Source organism: Amblyraja radiata, chromosome 29, assembly GCF_010909765.2.
Source record: "Amblyraja radiata isolate CabotCenter1 chromosome 29, sAmbRad1.1.pri, whole genome shotgun sequence".
Lineage (NCBI taxonomy): Eukaryota > Metazoa > Chordata > Chondrichthyes > Rajiformes > Rajidae > Amblyraja > Amblyraja radiata.
In genome coordinates this window covers 30,728,272-30,746,802 of record NC_045984.1, presented here as the reverse complement: position 1 = coordinate 30,746,802, position 18,531 = coordinate 30,728,272, and the positions used below count along the sequence as shown (strand labels likewise).

At 48.9% G+C, this 18,531-nt stretch overlaps 1 protein-coding gene across 4 annotated transcripts in view; it reads right to left on the bottom strand.

Moving 5' to 3' along the window:
* LOC116989602 (dedicator of cytokinesis protein 7-like) overlaps positions 1 to 18,531 on the bottom strand; it is a 145,476-nt gene that overhangs the window by 15,307 nt on the left and 111,638 nt on the right. For all 4 annotated transcript variants that reach the window (XM_033047150.1, XM_033047153.1, XM_033047152.1 and 1 more), the window contains exons 31-41: positions 17,892 to 18,024; positions 15,458 to 15,557; positions 12,371 to 12,467; positions 11,740 to 11,874; positions 9,954 to 10,100; positions 7,515 to 7,673; positions 7,080 to 7,180; positions 4,557 to 4,749; positions 3,146 to 3,289; positions 1,650 to 1,781; positions 620 to 754 (exon numbers count right to left, since the gene is read on the bottom strand). In XM_033047150.1, the coding sequence (XP_032903041.1) occupies positions 620 to 754; positions 1,650 to 1,781; positions 3,146 to 3,289; positions 4,557 to 4,749; positions 7,080 to 7,180; positions 7,515 to 7,673; positions 9,954 to 10,100; positions 11,740 to 11,874; positions 12,371 to 12,467; positions 15,458 to 15,557; positions 17,892 to 18,024 (1,476 nt within the window). The remainder of the gene's footprint in view (positions 1 to 619; positions 755 to 1,649; positions 1,782 to 3,145; positions 3,290 to 4,556; positions 4,750 to 7,079; positions 7,181 to 7,514; positions 7,674 to 9,953; positions 10,101 to 11,739; positions 11,875 to 12,370; positions 12,468 to 15,457; positions 15,558 to 17,891; positions 18,025 to 18,531) is intronic.

Genomic DNA, 18,531 nt, shown 5'->3' with positions numbered 1-18,531 from the left:
CCATAACGGCTGCTGGCCCCCGCATCTCGCCTCAAAGACGCCATTTAAAAACAGCCGCACTGCTGAGTCCTGAACGGCTTCACTTGGACGACCACGTCTCCCGTGGGGGCTACGGGTAGGGAACGGCTGCGTTGGGGGAGCAGACCCAACGGGTCTGCACTTGGTCTAGTATATAATATTAAAACTCTGTGGCTGGCTGGCTGTGTGTGTGTGTGTGTGTTTCTGCCTGACTTGTGGGTGCCAGCCTTTGATTCGTTGCTACGCCAACACCAGACCCACAAACGCCCAGATTTTTTCCATTTCGGTAGAGATTTCACTTTTCATTCCAAGTATCCACTCCTGATTAAATTTCGTCGTGTTTATGTACACATTTTTAATAAAATCCTTCTCCCCCCACTCACTAATTTTGTCGCCTCCTGCTGGCCAGCGACCATAACGGCTGCTGGCGCCCGCCTCTCGCCTCAAAGACGCCATTTAAAAACAGCCGCACTGCTGAGTGCTGGAATCTTATGTTCGGGAACGGCTTGAGTTGGAGGACCACGTCTCCCGTGGGGGCTACGGGTAGGGAACGGCTGCGTTGGGGGAGCAGACCCAACGGGTCAGCACTTGGTCTAGTTACCTCTAATCGTGAGGAGACCTCCACCAGTTTCGTGATGGCTGGCTCCTTGTAGACGTACTCCTGGTCATCCAGTTCTCCAAACAGTGATCCGTAGAACCCCACACGGAAATATGTCCCAAACATTCTCTTATTATCCTGCAAAATACAATTAGAAACATAGAAACTAGGTGCCGGAGTAGGCCATTCGGCCCTTCAAGCCTTGAAAGCTCCGCCATTCAATATGACCATGGCTGATCATCTAAAATCAGTACCCCGTTCCTGCCTTCTCCCCAGATCCCTTGATTCCGTTAGCCCTAAGAGCTAAATCTAACTCTCTCTTGAAAACATCCAGTGAATTGGCCTCCACTGCCTTCTGTGACAGAGAATTCCACAGATTTATAACTGGGTGAAAAGATTTCTCCTCGTCTCAGTCCTAAATGGCCTAACCCCTTATTATTAAACTGTGACCCCTGGTTTTGGCCTTCCCCAACATCGGGAACATTTTTTCCTGCATCTAGCCTGTCCATTCCCTTAAGAATTTATATAAGATCCCCTCTTATCCTTCTAAATTTCAGTGAAAAAGAGGGGGGGGGCTTTTTGTAGAAGGTGAGTTTTAAGTCTGGGAATGAATGAGCTGAGAAATTGCTGCAGTTGGAGTGAAGGGTTGCTCAGGAAGGGATAGTATTCGTCAAAATCCAGCCCGACTCTCATCACAAGGTGCTGCAGTAACTCAGCGAAGGATCCCAATGTGAGATGTCACCTCTCCAGATTCACCAGAGATGCTGCCAGACCCGCTGAGTGTGGAAACAGGCCCTTCGGCCCACCGACTCCGCTATCTTTAAGAGCCCTATCTAGCTCTCTCTTGAAAGTATCCAGAGATCCTGCCTCCACCGCCCTCCACTGAATTCCACAGACTCACCACTCTCTGTGGGTTATGGGGAGAGGGCAGGAGAATGGGGTTAGGAGAGTGAGGTAGATCAGCCATGATTGAATGGCGGAGTAGACTTAATGGGCAACCACATGCCTTCACGCCAACAACAGCAACATTTACCTCACTCAGGATCTGATCAAACGTTGCCTTCAGGTTCCCGTGAATAGCAGATAGTTTCTTGATATCCCGATGAAATTCAGCAATTGGGATGATGAGTTTGTGAATCTCATAAACCACTTCATAAAATTCTGCCTTTAAAAAACAACGAAGGTTTTATCTTGTTATAGATTCTGCACAGTGAAAGCATCGTTGTAATATATCCTGATAAAAATATCCTATTTTCAAGAATGAATTTAATTTATCTTAAACAGCGCACAGTACAAGAATCATAGAGACAATGAAATAAATAAGTTAAGTTCCATCTGCACAACAAACTACTGAAAGACCAGTCTTCACAGTACAGAACATTGTCTCCATCCATTCCTTCTCTCCAGAGATGCTGTCTGACCCGCTGAGTTACTCCAGCTTTTTGTGTCTATCCTCGGTTTAAACCAGCATCTGCAGTCCTTTCCTACACAGGCCAGATTAAGCATGGAGCATTAGTTTTCTGACTCTTGGACGGCATGGTGGCGCAGCGGTAGAGTTGCTGCCTCACAGCGCCACAGACCCAGGTTCGATCCAGACTACGGGTGCTGTCTGTACAGATTTCGTGGCCTGCGCGGGTTTTTCCCGGGATCTCCGGTTTCCTCCCACACTTCAAAGACGTGCAGGCTAGTTGGCTTGGAATAATTATAAATCATCCTTAGTGTGTGTAGGATTAGTGTGCGGGGATCATCTGTTTCTGCGCTGTATCTCTAAACTAAACTAAATTAAACAAAGATACTGCTAATACTGTTCTATCAAACAACTGTAGCGTAGATACAGCATAGATTAAAAAGATTTAGATTTAGCACTGACTGAGACTGAGTCGGTCTGAAGAAGGGTCTCGACCCCAAACGTCACCCGTTCCTTCTCTCCAGTGATGCTGCCTCGTCCTGTCGCATTACTCCAGCATTTTGCGTCTATTTTAGGACTGTGAATAGGACCAGGACACATGGCCCTCACTTATGCGGAGTTCCCAACGCGGGCGGAGCTGAGTTTCACATCGCGGAGTCCTGGGACCCTTTGCCGGGGATCGCCAGCGCGAATCTCCGCCCAGCGCGGCCTGTGGACATCGGGAGCCGCGGACTCCGGTGGAAGGTGGCCGACGAGAGGTTCCCGGCGAGAGGGCCTGAACATCGGGCCGCCCGTAGCGGCGACTACGGGGGTGCTCGGGAGGCCCCGACCACGGGTGAACATTGGCGAGGAGGTTGACTGGACTTTGGTTCCTTACCTCACGGTGGGGAACTTTGGTGCTGCTGTGGGGATGTTTGTGTTGTGGACTAGTGTGTTCTGCGTTTAGTGTTTTTTTTGTTTTTTTTTGTATGACTGCAAGGAAAAAATAATTTTGTTGTCTCTTCATTGAAGACAATGACAATGAATTAAATCAAATCAAGATGCTGCTTCTGCACACAGACTGAATCAGAAACGCAGTCCTTAACGGCCGGCCCGCAGCTTTACAAAAGGCGGACATGTACCTTGTTGAAGAATCTAGCCGCCTCGTCCAGCAACTTCAAGAGACCCTCTTCACTGAACGAGTTCCCGGCCCAAACACCCTCCCTCTCCAAGGAAAATATATCTTCAGACACCAAGGATTCCTCCAGGACATTGAGGGAGATTTTCTGGTGAAGAAAAAAGAGAGAGAGAAGAACAAAAGGCGTCAGTTACCGAACGAGGACCTTGTGCCACCAACCAATGGCCATTCAAAGGCTGCGGACATCCAAGAACCAACTCCCGATCAGACAGCCATTCCTTCAGCGTTTGTGTTTAAGAAGGAACTGCTGATGCTGGAAAAATCGAAGGTAGACAAAAATGCTGGGGAAACTCAGCGGGTGAGGCAGCATCTATGGAGCGAAGGAATAGGTGACGTTTCGGGTCGAGACCCTTCTGGAAACTCAGCTGGTGAGGCAGCATCTATGGAGCGAAGGAATAGGTGACGTTTCGGGTCGAGACCCTTCTGGAAACTCAGCGGGTAAGGCAGCATCTATGGAGCGAAGGAATAGGTGACGTTTCGGGTCGAGACCCTTCTGGAAACTCAGCGGGTAAGGCAGCATCTATGGAGCGAAGGAATAGGTGACGTTTCGGGTCGAGACCCTTCTGGAAACTCAGCGGGTAAGGCAGCATCTATGGAGCGAAGGAATAGGTGACCCGAAACGTCACCTATTCCTTCGCTCCATAGATGCCGCCTCACCCGCTGAGTTCCTCCAGCATTTTTGTCTACCCACTACTGAATGATGTCTTGATCTTTGACGATGGTATTAACTCTCTTGTCAAGTCTACGAGGAGGTGAAGACAAAGCTGCCTTCGAACCTCAATGAGAAGCATCATCTGCTCTTCACCTTCTACCACGTGAACTATGGGGTATGGGGAGAAGGCAGGAACGGGGTACTGATTGGAGATGATCAGCCATGATCACATTGAATGGCAGTGCTGGCTCGAAGGGCCGAATGGCCGACTCCTGCACCTATTGTCTATTGTCTATTTGTCAGCCCAAACAGAGCGTGACCCATTCCTTCTCCACAGACATCTCTGGAGCGAAGGAAATAGGTGACGTTTGTCGGGTCGAGATCCTTCTTCCTCCACCCCATCAGCCGTCGCATACAACACAGGTCTGATGAAGAGTTTCGGCCCGAAACGTTGCCCGTTTCCTTCGCTCCATAGATGCTGCTGCAGCCGCTGAGTTTCTCCAGCACTTTTGTCTACATACAACACACATAATCCTCTGAAATTTCCACCACATCCAACGGGATCCCACCACCAGCCACATTTTCCCGTCTCCACCGCTTTTTCGGGTCTCGACCCGAAACGTCACCCATTCCTTCCCTCCAGAGATGCCGCCCGGCCCCGCTGAGTTACTCCGGCTTTTTTGGCGTCCGTCTTGTGTCTAACCTGGAAGCTGACGCTACCCATGGGCAGGTGGACAGATCCGTCCACGCGGTTTAGATATTCTGCCAGCAGGGCGGCGCTGTGCACCAGGCAGTGCGCGGCCTCTGCATAGCTCCCACGCTGCACGTGCTTCGCCACCAGCTTGCGCAACCACAGCAGGCGGAGATCCACGTAACTCTGCAAACCCTTCGCAACCCTGTGGAAAGAGCACAGACCACAACAACGCACATCAGTAAACAGCAACAACGGAAAGCGTCGGGTCGAGACATCAGTCTGAAGAAGGGTCAATAGACAGTGCACCTCCAACCCAACAACATAGTATAACGTGCACGCCTAACCTCAATACAACTGCACAATAGACAATAGACAATAGGTGTAGGAGTAGGCCATTCGGCCCTTCGAGCCAGCACCGCCATTCAATGTGATCATGGCTGATCATCCCCAATCAGTACCCCGTTCCTGCCTTCTCCCCATATCCCCTGACTCCGCTATCTTTAAGAGCCCTAACTAGCTCTCCCTTGAAAGTATCCAGAGAACCGGCCTCCACCGCCCTCTGAGGCAGAGAATTCCGCAGACTCACAACTCTCTGTGTGAAAAAGTGTCTATACAGTCTATATACCATCTAAAAAATATTGCAAGAATCAAGGGAATTCTGTCCAAAGAAGACACTGAAAAACTTGTTCATGCATATATTTTTAGTAGGTTAGATTATTGTAATGGCATCTTTACAGGTCTCAATAAAAAATTAATTAAACAACTGCAGCTTATCCAAAATGCCGCTGCCAGAGTATTGACCAACACCAAGCAAATGGACCACATTACACCTGTCCTTAAATCTTTGCACTGGCTCCCTGTGTGTAAGAGGATAGATTTTAAAATTCTGTTACTGACCTACAAGGCACTGAATGGTCTTGGTCCAAAATACATCTCTGACCTACTTGTTGTATATGAGGTGCCTAGACTCCTCAGGTCTTCAGGGACAGGTTTGCTCTGTGTTCCCAGGGTCAGAACTAAAAAGGCTGAAGCAGCATTGGGTTTTTATGCTCCACACCTGTGGAACAAGCTCCCTGAACACCTGAGGTGTGCACAGACTGTAAGCGCTTTTAAATCAGGCTTAAAAACACTTGTTTACTATAGCTTGTCCATAACCCGACATGCAGGTAATCTTAACCGACTAATTTTAACCCTTTTATGTGCTTTTTAAAATCGTTTTATTGTTTCATTGACGTTGTTTTATTATTCATACATTTGTCGTATTGCTTATTTTGCAATTTTTAATTATTGACTATTTTATTTTTTCTTTCCTGTAAAGCACCTTGAATTGCTGTTTGCACGAATGGTGCTATACAAATAAATTTGCCTTTGCCTATATCTCTCGTTGCCCTCTTCCCGGAGTCTCAGTCTGAAGAAAGGTCTCAACGCAAAACGTCACCCATTCCTTCTCTCCAGAGATGCTGCCTGTCCCGCTGAGTTACTCCAGCACTTTTGTCTGCCTTCTGATCTCTCCTCAGTTTGACCACTAGGGGGGGCTCAGTATCAACTGGGCGTGCCCCTCAACATCACAGAGAGAATGGACCTGAATTAAATTAAATTGAATTGAATACTTTATCGCTAACGGACATGTTTGTGATATATTTCATAGATTTTACAGGTGGTACACTCTGTGCGGCCACCTTGCATGTAGAATTGAATTGAATTGAAATGAATACTTTGTGGTCACAGGAGACTAGTCACAGTGGAATTCTTTGCTTGCGTACCTTGGCAGGGTATGTGAATAGCCGTACATAATGGGCAAAGTCACAAATCTCCCCCCCCCCCCCCCTACCTCGAGGCGGCCCCCCCTCGCCAGACAATAGACAATAGACAATAGGTGCAGGAGTCGGCCATTTGGCCCTTCGAACCAGCATTGCCATTCAATGTGATCATGGCTGATCATCCCCAATCAGTACCCCGTTCCTGCCTTATCCCCATATCCCCTGACTCCGCTATTTTTAAGAGCCCTATCTAGCTCTCTCTTGAAAGCATCCAGAGAACCTGCCTCTACCGCCCTCTGAGGCAGAGAATTCCACAGACTCACCACTCTCTGTGAGAAAAAGTGTTTCATCGTCTCCGTTCTAAATGGCTTACCCCTTATTCTTAAACTGTGGCCCCTGGTTCTGGACCCCCCCCAACATCGGGAACACGAATGTCCAAGCCCTTAACAATCTTATATGTTTCAACGAGATATCCTCTCATCCTAAATTTCCAGAGTGTACAAGCCCAGCCGCTCCATTCTATCAACATATGACAGTCCCGCCATCCCGGGAATTAACCTTGTACAACGCTGCACTCCCTCAATAGCAAGAATGTCCTTCCTCAAATTAAAGTGCACACAATACTCCAGGTGTGGTCTCACTAGGGCTCTGTACAACTGCAGAAGGACCTGTTTGCTCCTATTTTAGGGTCACCCTCCCACCCCCAGCCCGATCTCCTCCCACACACACTGCACAAGGCGCGGAGGTGGGGCAACGTCCTCGCGGGCATTACCTGTACATGAGGTCAATCTGCATGTCCACGTCCTGGGGGAATTCCTGCAGCTTCACTGTGTCGCACAACACTCCGTTCAAGTTCTTCAAAAACTCCTCCACCTGACAAAAAAAACGGCAGTTTCACTTCAGTTCAGTTTCTTGTCACGCGTACCGAGGTACAGTGAAAAGCTTTTGTTGCGCGCTAACCAGTCTTAGCAAAATAAACGCCACTTTTGCCCTGTGATAACGACTTAAAGTCAATTTAATTTAAGGCAGAGATGGATAGATTCTTGATTAGTACGGGTGTCAGGGGTTATGGGGAGACGGCAGGAGAATGGGGTTAGGAGGGAGAGATAGATCAGCTTTGGTTGAATGGCGGAGTCGACTTGTTGGGCCGAATGGCCTAATTCTGCTCCTATCACTTATGAAGTTATAATGCTTGGCATGCCCTTACCTGCACTGGGAAGCTGGTCCTCTCCATGGCTCTGTCTGCTTCCAAGTAAGTGGGGATCATAGTGAGAGTTTGTTGCAGACATTGCTTATCCTGGTTGGAGAGTTTCTCCGACAACGATGCCAGCGTTAGAGTAATGTACATTTTTGCTTTTGGAAAATGCTGAACACAAATGGCAAGTTAGCAACATTCAAAGTGTCTGGAAAATATTCTGCTCAGCGTTAAATATCAGGTCCTATCGTTTAGTTTGGAGATACAGCGCGGAAACAGACCCTTCGGCCCACCGAGTCCACGCCGACCAGCGATCTCCCGTACACTAGTTCTATCCTACAAGCTAAAAGCCCTGTCCCACGGTACGAGTTCATTCCAAGAGCTCTCCCGAGTGTAAAAAAAATCAAACTCGTGGTAAGCACGGAGAATGGACGTAGCGGGTACGTCGGAGCTCGGGGACATCTCTTAGCGTTAACGGCAGGTACTCGGGAAGGCTCGCTAACGGCAGGTAAGCACGGGATGACTCGTGAAGATTTTTCACGAGAGCCTCGAGTACTGACGAGTGGCCATTACCGTAAATCTCCGAGTTCGAATGAGGGCAAACTCGGGAGAGCTCTTGGAATGAACTCGTACCGTGGGACAGGGGTTTAAGGACATTTTACAGAAGCCAATTGACCTACAAACTACAAGCTGCTGGGAACAAAGGAGGAGGGGGGGGGGGGTTGGGGGGGGGGGTGGAGAGGAGAGCGGTTGGGGGGAGAGGGGTTTCTGTCAGGTTTGGCATTAGGCAGTAGATAGGAATTTCCGGTGAAGTGTTGTGACTGTCCGCGCCAGAAGCGTGGCGAGTCTTGTCTGGGCGCAGTCTGCTGTACGGTTTTACTGGGCTGTACCCAAAACATTCACTTTACCCGAGTACAATAAACTATTATTGAGTGAAAACCCGAATGTGGGATGAAACCGGAGCACCCGGAGAGAACCCACGTTCTCCCCGTGACCTGCGTGGGTTTTCTCCGGATGTTCCAGTTTCCTGCCATACTCCAAAGGCGTGCGGGTTTGTAGGTTAATTGGCTTTGGTAAAGATTTTTAATTTGTCCCTTGTGTGTGTAGGATAGTAGGGCCTGTTTCCCCGCTGTATCTCTAAACTAAACCAACACAGAAAAACTGTCCAGGTACATCAGTGCTGGACTACTATCTACCTCGTTGGTGATCCTCGGACTATCCTTGATCGGACTTTGCAGGGAAACAGTACTGTTCGGTACAGTACAGTGAAAAGCTTCAAGTTCAAGTGAGTTTATTGTCATGTGTCCCTGTATAGGACAATGAAATTCTTGCTTTGCTTCAGCACACAGAACATAGTAGGCATTGACTACAAAACAGATCAATGTGTCCATATACCATAATATAAATATATACACACATGAATAAATAAACTGATAATGCAAATAACAGATAATTGGTTATTAATAATCAGAGTTTTGTCCGAGCCAGGTTTAATAGCCTGATGGCTGTGGGGAAGTAGCTATTCCTGAACCTGGTTGTTGCAGACTTCAGGCTCCTGTACCTTCTACCTGAAGGTAGCAGGGAGATGAGTGTGTGGCCTGGATGGTGTGGGTCTTTGATGATACTGCCAGCCTTTTTGAGACAGTGACTGTGATAAAAAGCTTTTGTTGCGTGCTATCCAGTCAGCAGAAAGACAATACATGATTACAATCGAGCCATTTACAGTGTACAGATACATGATCTGGAAATAACTTTTACTGCAAAGTCCGATAAAGGATAGTCCAAGGGTCACCAATGAGGTAGATAGTAGTTCAGCCACTGCTCTCTGGTTGTGGTAGGATGATTCCGTTGTCCAATAACAGCTGGGAAGAAACTGTCGCTGAATCTGGAGGTGTGCGTTTTCACACTTCTGTAATATTTGCCCGACGGGAGAGGGGAGAAGAGGGAGCGGCCAGGGGTGCGAGTGGTCCTTGATGATGCTGCTGGTCATTCAACCTCTCCTGACGAGAGCCGATGCCTGCAGCCCACATGCCTGTGATGCTGAAATTTAGGAGGTAAACTAGATGCAGGAAAAATGTTCCCAATGTGGGGCGAGTCCAGAACCAGGGGCCACACAGTCCTAGAATAAAGGGGAGGTCATTTAAGACTGAGGTGAGAAACAACTATTTCACCCAGAGAGTTGTGAATTTGTGGAATTCCCTGCTGCAGAGGGCAGTGGAGGCCAAGTCACTGGATGGATTTAAGAGAGGGTTAGATAGAGCTCTAGGGGCTAGTGGAGTCAAGGGATACGGGGAGAAGGCAGGCACGGGTTATTGATAGGGAACGATCAGCCATGATCACAATGAATGGCGGTGCTGGCTCGAAGGGCCGAATGGCCTCCTCCTGCACCTATTTTCTATGTTTCTATGTAAGCTGCCTGCTAAGCAGCGCTGGGAGGTATCGGTTACTCACTGCGTGGTAGCTCTGCCTCATGAGCAGGTAGAGGGAGGCTGAGGCTTGTGTCCGTGTGCTCTCAAAGTGACTGGTGGACCTCTGCAGCAGCAGCAAGCACAGGTCCGTGCAATGCTCCGAGTCGTCCTCGAACAGCACCTCCGGGAACTGCAGCGGGGACACACACAGCGATCAAAAACCAGTCACCGCAAACATGCAGAACCGCCATAGCCGTCAACAGCCTCAGTGCAACATGCGCTGCTGGCCTTAACACAAGCTGGAACAATTCCCTGACACACTGTAGTCTGTCAAACACTGTTCATAAGTACTGACCTTGGACAGAGTGGATGTGGAGAGGATGTTTCTACTGGTGGGAGAGTCTAGGACTAGAGTCTAGGGGGGTCATAGCCTCAGAATTAAAGGACGTTCGTTTAAGAAGGAGATGAGGAGGAATTTATTTTGTCAGAGGGTGGTGAATCTGTGGAGTTCTTTGCCACAGAAGGCTGTGGAGGCCAAGTCAATGGATATTTTTAAGGCAGAGATAAATAGATTCTTGATCAGTACGGGTGTCAGGGGTTATGGGGAGAAGGCAGGAGAATGGGGTTAGGAAGGAGAGAGAGATCAGCCAGGATTGAATTGCAGAGTATCTCGATGGACCGAATGGCCTCATTCTGCTCCTATCACTTATCACCTTGTCTGTCTTTTGCACAATTAAATAGGCCCAGTGGATGTGGGGAGGATGTTTCCACTGGTGGGAGAGTCTCGGACCAGAGGTCACAGCCTCAGAATTAAAGGATGTTCTTTTAGAAAGGAGGGGAGGAGGAACTTCTTTGAGGGTAGTTAATCTGTGGAACTAATTGCCACAGAGGGCTGTGGAGGCTGAGGATATTTTTGAGGCCGAGATAGCCAAATTCTTGATTAGAACGGGGTGTCAAGGGTTATGGGGAGAAGGCAGGAAAATAGGATTAGGAGGCAGAGATCAGCCATGGTTGAATGGCGGAGTGGACCCGATGGGCCGAATGGCCTAATTCCACTCCTATAAAGTTCCAGAGAAGGCTGGTCTCTGTGCTATCATGGGGAGCATGATTTCCTGCGCATTAGAATTGAGCCAGTGGCCTGCAAACACATACGTAGCATGCAAACACACACGCAAACATACCTGTGCACAAATGTAGATACACACACACACACACACAAAAAAAAAAACAAAAAAAAAAACAAAAAACAACCAACTAAAAGGTGTATCCAGAGTTGAGAGGGTCGGCCTGGATGTCACAGGTACAACTTACGGGGGAAGAGAATGGAAAGCAACAAGTGTGTTCTGCAACCTGGAGTGCACTGGAGTGTCCAGATGACAGGGAGGTAGGGTCAACTGTGGCCTTCAGGGGAGAAGGGGGCAAGTATATGGTGGGGAAAACCTTGCAAGGTTTGGGGAGGAAAGGTCTGGGGAGTGGAACCACAGGGTTGCTTTGGCAGAGAGCTAGTGCAAACACGGCGGGCCGAATGGCCTCTTTCTATGCCGCAACCACTTGATGAGTCTTTGGGATTAGAGCGGGTGTCAGGGGCCAATGGGCAGAGGCAGGAGAATGGGAGCCATGATTGAATGGCGGAGTAGACTTGATGGGCCGAACGGCCTAATTCTGCTCCTCTGACTGATGAGCATGAACGTATGGGAGCAACAATGGTTTGTTCTGAACGGCTGCCACTTCTAGCCCATGTGAGGGCCCATTGCTCCTGCATTTGGTACTCGCGTTAAATGGTTCATTCATTCACCACAGTTCTTGCTGCTCATAGAGTGCCTGGTTACCTTGGTGATGAAGGCTCGCTGGGTGTTGAAGCCGTCCTTCAGATACAAGGTGCTCTGGTTACAGGACAAGCTGTGGATCAGAACCTTCAGGACCCCTGTGACCACAGGCCTCAATTCAGGCATCGGGCTGGATGACTGGAAAGACAAAAATGTCGTTAAATAAGCGGCAGAAATGTGTGCTGCAACGTTTAAGAATAAGGGGTCGGCCATTTAGGACTGTGATGAGGAAAAACCTTTTCACCCAAGGTAGACACAAATGCTGGAGGAACTCAGCGGGTGAGGCAGCATCTATGGAGAGAAGGACCCTGAGTTCCTCCTGCATTTTGTGTCTACCTTCGATTTTACCAGCATCTTCAGTTCTTTCTTAAACTTTTTCACCCAGAGAGTTGTGAATCTGTGGAAATCTCTTCCACAGAGGGCAGTGGAGGCCGATTCACTGGATGTTTACAACGAAGAGTTAGATTTAGCTCTTAGGGCTAACGGAATCAAGGGATATGGGGAGAATGCAGGAACGGGGTACTGATTTTGGATGATCAGCCATGATCATATTGAATGGTCTGACTTGAAAGGCTGAATGGCCTACTCCTGCACCTGTTTCCTTTGTTATGGAGGCGATCGCACAACTTCATACCTGGATTAACAGCTCCAGGGTGTCCAACACAATCAGGTTGGTTTCCACAGTCAGGTTTCCATTGATTAAGGCTTCCTCCTCCAGTTCTAACTTCATCCTGACGTAACGGGAATAAGCAAAGAGGCACTGGGTTAGCGTCAGAATGAGAAGAAGACCATGACTAGCGAAGGCAGGATCGGGCCCGACCCATCCAGGCTACTGACTCAATAATGCACAGGAAACCATGGTCCCCATGATAGCAAGGAGACTAACCTTCTCGGGAAACCGCTGATGCAAGTTCACAAGTTATAGGAGTAGAATTAGGCCATTCGGCCCATCGAGTCTACTCTGCCATTCAATCATGGCTGATCGCTGCCTCCCAATCCCATTTTCCTGCCATCTCCCCCATAACCCTTGACACCCGTTCTAATCAAGAAGGCAAATTGTAGGCAAATTGGCTTTGGTAAAATGTGTATATTGTCCCCAGTGTGTGTAGGGTAGTGCTAGTATACGGGGATTGCTGGTGGACCGAAGGGCCTGTTTCCACGAAGTATCTCTAAAGTCTAAAGTAAAGTCTAAAGAGTTGGGGGACAAGGGGGAGGAAGCTGGAAGAATAAAATTAATCTCCAGCTTCAGAGGAGGAATGTTGGTAAACTCTGTGCAGCCATTAGGTTCACATGCAATAGAAGTTGGGCAGTCACGGTGGCGCAGCGGTAGAGTTGCTGCCTTACAGCGAATGCAGCGCCGGAGACCCGGGTTCGATCCTGACTACTGGTGCTGTCTGTACGGGGTTTGTACCTTCTCCCCGTGAGTTTATTTCCCAGATCTTCGGTTTTCTCCCACACTCCAAAGACGTACAGGTTTGTAGATTAATTGGTTTGGTAAATGTAACATATTGTCCCTAGTGTGTGTGGGATAGTGTTAATGTGCGGGGGTAGCTGGTCAGCACGGACCCGGTGGGCCGAATGGCCTGTTTTTCGCGCTGCATCTCTAAAACTAGCATTAAAACTAAAGTAGAAGCTGACAGTGGGCAGCCCTTGCACTAAACGTTATTCCCTTATCATGTATCCATACACTGTGGACGGCTCGATTGTAATCATGTATTGTCTTTCTCCCGACTGGTTAACATGCAACAGAAGCTTTTCACTGTCCCTCGGTACACGTGACAATAAACTGAACTGTACTGAACTCTGGTTTCTGTGGTGATCCTAGTTGGCTTCGGTTAATCAAACACAACAGCGTCAGAAGTTGCCCACAATGACCTAGTCAGCAATAATAGGAATGAACTGAAAGGGGAAGCAGGCAAGCGTGCAGTGGGTATAGTCACGCATGGAGACGTGCACGCAAACCCGTGCCTCCTGCGTTTACGCAAAGAAAAGTGCCTCAATAATATTTGCACACGCACAAACTCTCATGCCCAAACAAGGACACAATAGACAATAGACAACAGGTGCAGGAGTAGGCCATTTGGCCCTTCAAGCCAGCACCGCTAACCATGGCTGACCATCCCCAATCGGTACCCCGTTCCTGCCTTCTCCCCATGTCCCCTGACTCCGCTATCTTTAAGAGCCCTATCTAGCTCTCTCTTGAAAGCATCCAGAGAACCTGCCTCCACCGCCCTCTGAGGCAGACACACACGCACAAACACGTACACGGGCACCCACGCATGCGCACACAGATGTATGTGCTCACAGTCACACACATGGGAAACGCACACCTCCAGATTCGGGGACAGTTTCTTCCCGGCTGTTATCAGGCAACTGAACCATCCTACCACAACCAGCGAGCAGTGCTGAACTACTATCTACCTCATTTGTGACCCTCTGACTATTCTTCAGACTATCAATCTGAAGAAGGGTCTCGACCCGAAACGTCGCCTATTTCCTTCGCTCCATAGATGCTGCCTCACCCGCTGGGTTTCTCCAGCATTTTTGTCTACCTTCGATTTTTAAAGCATCTGCAGTTCCTTCTTATACATCATATGCAATAGAATGCCCTCATAAGTTCATAAGTTCTAGGAACAGTTAGGCCATTTGGCCCATCAAATCCTCTCCGCCATTCCATCATGGCCTATCTTTCCCTCTCAACCCCATTCTCCTGCCTTCTCACCATAACCCCTGACACCCGTACTAATCAAGAATCTGTCAATCTCCGCCTTAACAATATCCAATAACCTGGCCTCCGCAGCCATCTATGGCCATGAATTCCACCGATAGGAATAGATACACAGAGTCTCTTGCCCAGAGTAGGGGAATCGAGGACCAGAGGACATGGGTTCGAGGTGAAGGGGGAAAGATTTAATAGGAATCTGAGGGGCAACCTTTTCACACAGAGGGTGGTGGGTGTATAATAATAATAATAATAAATTTTATTTATGGGCGCCTTTCAAGAGTCTCAAGGACACCTTACAAAAATTGAGCATGTAGAGGAAAAACATGTAAGGGGAATGAAATAAATAGTAGAGACATGACTAGTACACAAAGTAAAGACAGAATTCAATACAAAACACAATATGAGGCAATTAATGCACAGATGAAAAGGGACGGGACCGTGGGGCTAAGGATAGGCAGAGGTGAAGAGATGGGTCTTGAGGCGGGACTGGAAGATGGTGAGGGACACGGAATTGCGGATCAGTTGGGGGAGGGAGTTCCAGAGCCTGGGAGCTGCCCTGGAGAAGGCTCTGTCCCCAAAACTGCGGAGGTTGGACTTGTGGATGGAGAGGAGACCGGCTGATGTGGATCTGAGGGACCGTGAGGGTTGGTAGGGGGAGAGGAGGTCAGTGAGATATGGGGGGGGCCAGATGGTGGAGGGCTTTGTAGGTGAGGACCAGGATTTTGTATGGAACAAGCTGCCAGAAGAGGTAGATGAGGCAGGGACTATCCCATTGTTTAAGAAACAGTTAAACAGGTAAGTTTATAGGACAGGTTTGGAGGGATATGGACCAAACACAGGCAAGTGGGACTAGCGTAGCTGGGACATTGTTGGGCGGTGTGGGCAAGTTGGGCCGAAGGGCCTGTTTCCACGCTGTATCACTCTATGAGATACAACACATACATAAAGTACATGATGCGCAATAACACAAAGGTTGATGCAGGAGGGCGTCCTTACTTGTCCCTGCCAACAGGTTGCCGCCACTGGGTCAGGTCCTTCCTCCAGCGTAACTTCTCCTGTAGACCCGCGTTCACCCCGGTGAACAACTTCTCAATTCCTGAAACAAATAAACTAGGTGAGACATAAAGAGAGAGAAGGACACGGTGGCACAACGGTAGAGAGAGTAGTGTAGCGTCGGGGACCCGGGTTCCATCCCCACCACGGGTGCTGTCTGTGTGGAGTTGGCACGTTCCCCGTGGGTTTTCTCCGAGATCTTCTTTACCATTGCCATAGAGGGAGTACAGAGAAGGTTCACCAGACTGATTCCTGGGATGTCAGGACTTTCATATGAAGAAAGACTGGATAGACTCGGCTTGTACTCGCTAGAATTTAGAAGATTGAGGGGGAACTTATAGAAACTTACAAAATTCTTAAGGGGTTGGACAGGCTGGATGCAGGAAGATTGTTCCCGATGTTGGGGAAGTCCAGAACAAGGGGCCACACACAGTTTAAGGATAAGGGGGAAATCTTTTAGGACTGAAATGAGAAAAACATTTTTCACACAGAGAGTGGTGAATCTCTGGAATTCTCTGCCACAGAATGTAGTTGAGGCCACAGTTAATTGGCTATATTTAAGAGGGAAGTAGATGTGGCCCTTGTGGCTAAAGGGATCAGGGGGTATGGAGAGAAGGCAGGTATAGGATACTGAGTTGGATGATCAGCCATGATCATATTGAATGGCGGTGCAGGCTCGAAGGGCCGAACGGCCTACTCCTGCACCTATTTTCTATGTTTCTATGTTTCTATGTTTCCTCCCACACTCCAAAGACCGTACAGGTTTGTAGGTTAATTGGCTTGGTGTAAATGTAACTTGTAGGATGGTGTTAATGTGCGGGGATCGCTGGTCGGCGCGGACGCGGTGGGCCGAAGGGCCTGTTTCCGCGCTGTATCTGTATCTCCAAACTGAACTAACATCTAAGCTACGAGACACACAAGCCTTGGCCAGGCTAGGGGTTCCACACTGACTGCACTTTCTGCATCGAGGGGTAATATCTAAGATGCAGCCACCTCAATAGTGAAGCAGACCCAGTATTTGTTACACACTGACCTGGTATACATTCTGCAAATGTGGGGGAAAATACAAAGATTCTCCAAATAACTTGCTAGTTGCAATGATTCCATATTCAAGAAACTCAGGCAACTTGCTGAGGTAAATATCTTGCATTTTGCATTTATATAGCAACCCCACTTCTCCCGGAGCTCCGGTTTCCTCCCACGCTCCAAAGAATGTACAGGTTTGTTGGTTAATTGGCTTTGTGCCTGGTGGGTAGGATGGTGCTGGTTGGCGTAGACCCGGTGGGCTGAAGGGCCTGTTTCTGCATTATAGGGCGCCACAGTGGCGCAGCGGTAGAGTTGCTGCCTTCCAGCGCTTGCAGCTCCGGAGACCCGGGTTCGATACCGACATGGACGCTTCTGCTATGGGGCCGGCATATGGAGTAAACGGGCGTTTTAATCCTGTGCTCTCAATCCCCCAGCATTGAGGGTGAGGCAGTATCTCTGGAGAGAAGGAACAGACGTCGCCCGTTCCTTCTCTCCAGAGATGCTGCCTCACCCGCTGAGTTGCTCCAGCATTTTGTGTCTACCTTCGATTCAAACCAGCACCTTGCAATTGAACGCTAATGCAATTATCAAGAAAGCTCATCAGCGCCTCTACTTCCTGAGAAGATTACGGAGAGTCGGTTTGTCAAGGAGGACTCTCTCTAACTTCTACAGGTGCACAGTAGAGAGCATGCTGACCGGTTGCATCGTGGCTTGGTTCGGCAATTTGAGCGCCCTGGAGAGGAAAAGACTACAAAAAGTAGTAAACACTGCCCAGTCCATCATCGGCTCTGACCTTCCTTCCATCGAGGGGATTTATCGCAGTCGCTGCCTCAAAAAGGCTGGCAGTAACATCAAAGACCCACACCATCCAGGCCACACACTCATCTCCCTGCTACCTTCAGGTAGAAGGTACAGGAGCCTGAAGACTGCAACAACCAGGTTCAGGAATAGCTACTTCCCCACAGCCATCAGGCTATTAAACCTGGCTCGGACAAAACTCTGATTATTAATAACCCATTATCTGTTATTTGCACTTTATCAGTTTATTTATTCATGTGTGTATATATTTATATTATGGTATATGGACACACTGATCTGTTTTGTAGTAAGTGCCTACTGTGTTCTGTGTGCTGAAGCAAAGCAAGAATTTCATTGTCCTATACAGGGACACATGACAATAAACTCACTTGAACTTGAACTTGAACTTGAACTTGAGCACCTGCAGTTCTTTCTTACACAATCTGCATTGAGGTGCAGAGTGAGTACGTCCACGAGATGTGATCACGGCCAATACAGACGGAACGAGGGGCAGATGGAATAATGCTCCAAGCGAGGGAGACGGGAACCGTACCTGGGTATTCCCGACGCCTCATCATTTCCCGCCGGGCTCCCGTGGTTCCGAAGATGGTCTTCTCCAGCCGCAACTTCATGTCTCTCGACTTGCGGTAAACGACACTGCTGATCTGTTCAGTGGATGGCTGGCCCTGCGAACAGACGCAGTCTTTGTAGCTTAGGGATACAGCGGGGAAGCAGGCCCTTCGTCCCGCTAAGTCCGTGCCGACCGCCGATCGCCCCGCAAACTGACGCTATCCTACACACACTAGGGGACAATTTACAATTTGTTTCCAAAGCCAGTTGGCCTACAAACCTGTACGCCTCTCGGAGTGTGGGAGGGACAGAGAGTGGTGAGTCTGTGGAATTCTCTCAGAGGGCGGTGGAGGCCGGTTCTCTGGATACTTTCACGAGAGAGCTAGATAGGGCTCTTGAAGTCAGGGAATATGGGGAGAAGGCAGGCACGGGTTACTGATTGGGGATGATCAGCCATGATCACGATGAATGATCAGCCATGATCATATTGAATGGCGGTGCAGGCTCGAAGGGCCAAATGGCCTCCTGCATCTATGTTTCTACGTGTGTGTAGGATAGCGCTGGTGTACGGGGTGATCGCAGGTCGGGGCAGACCCGCTGGGCCGAAGGGCCTGTCTCCGCGC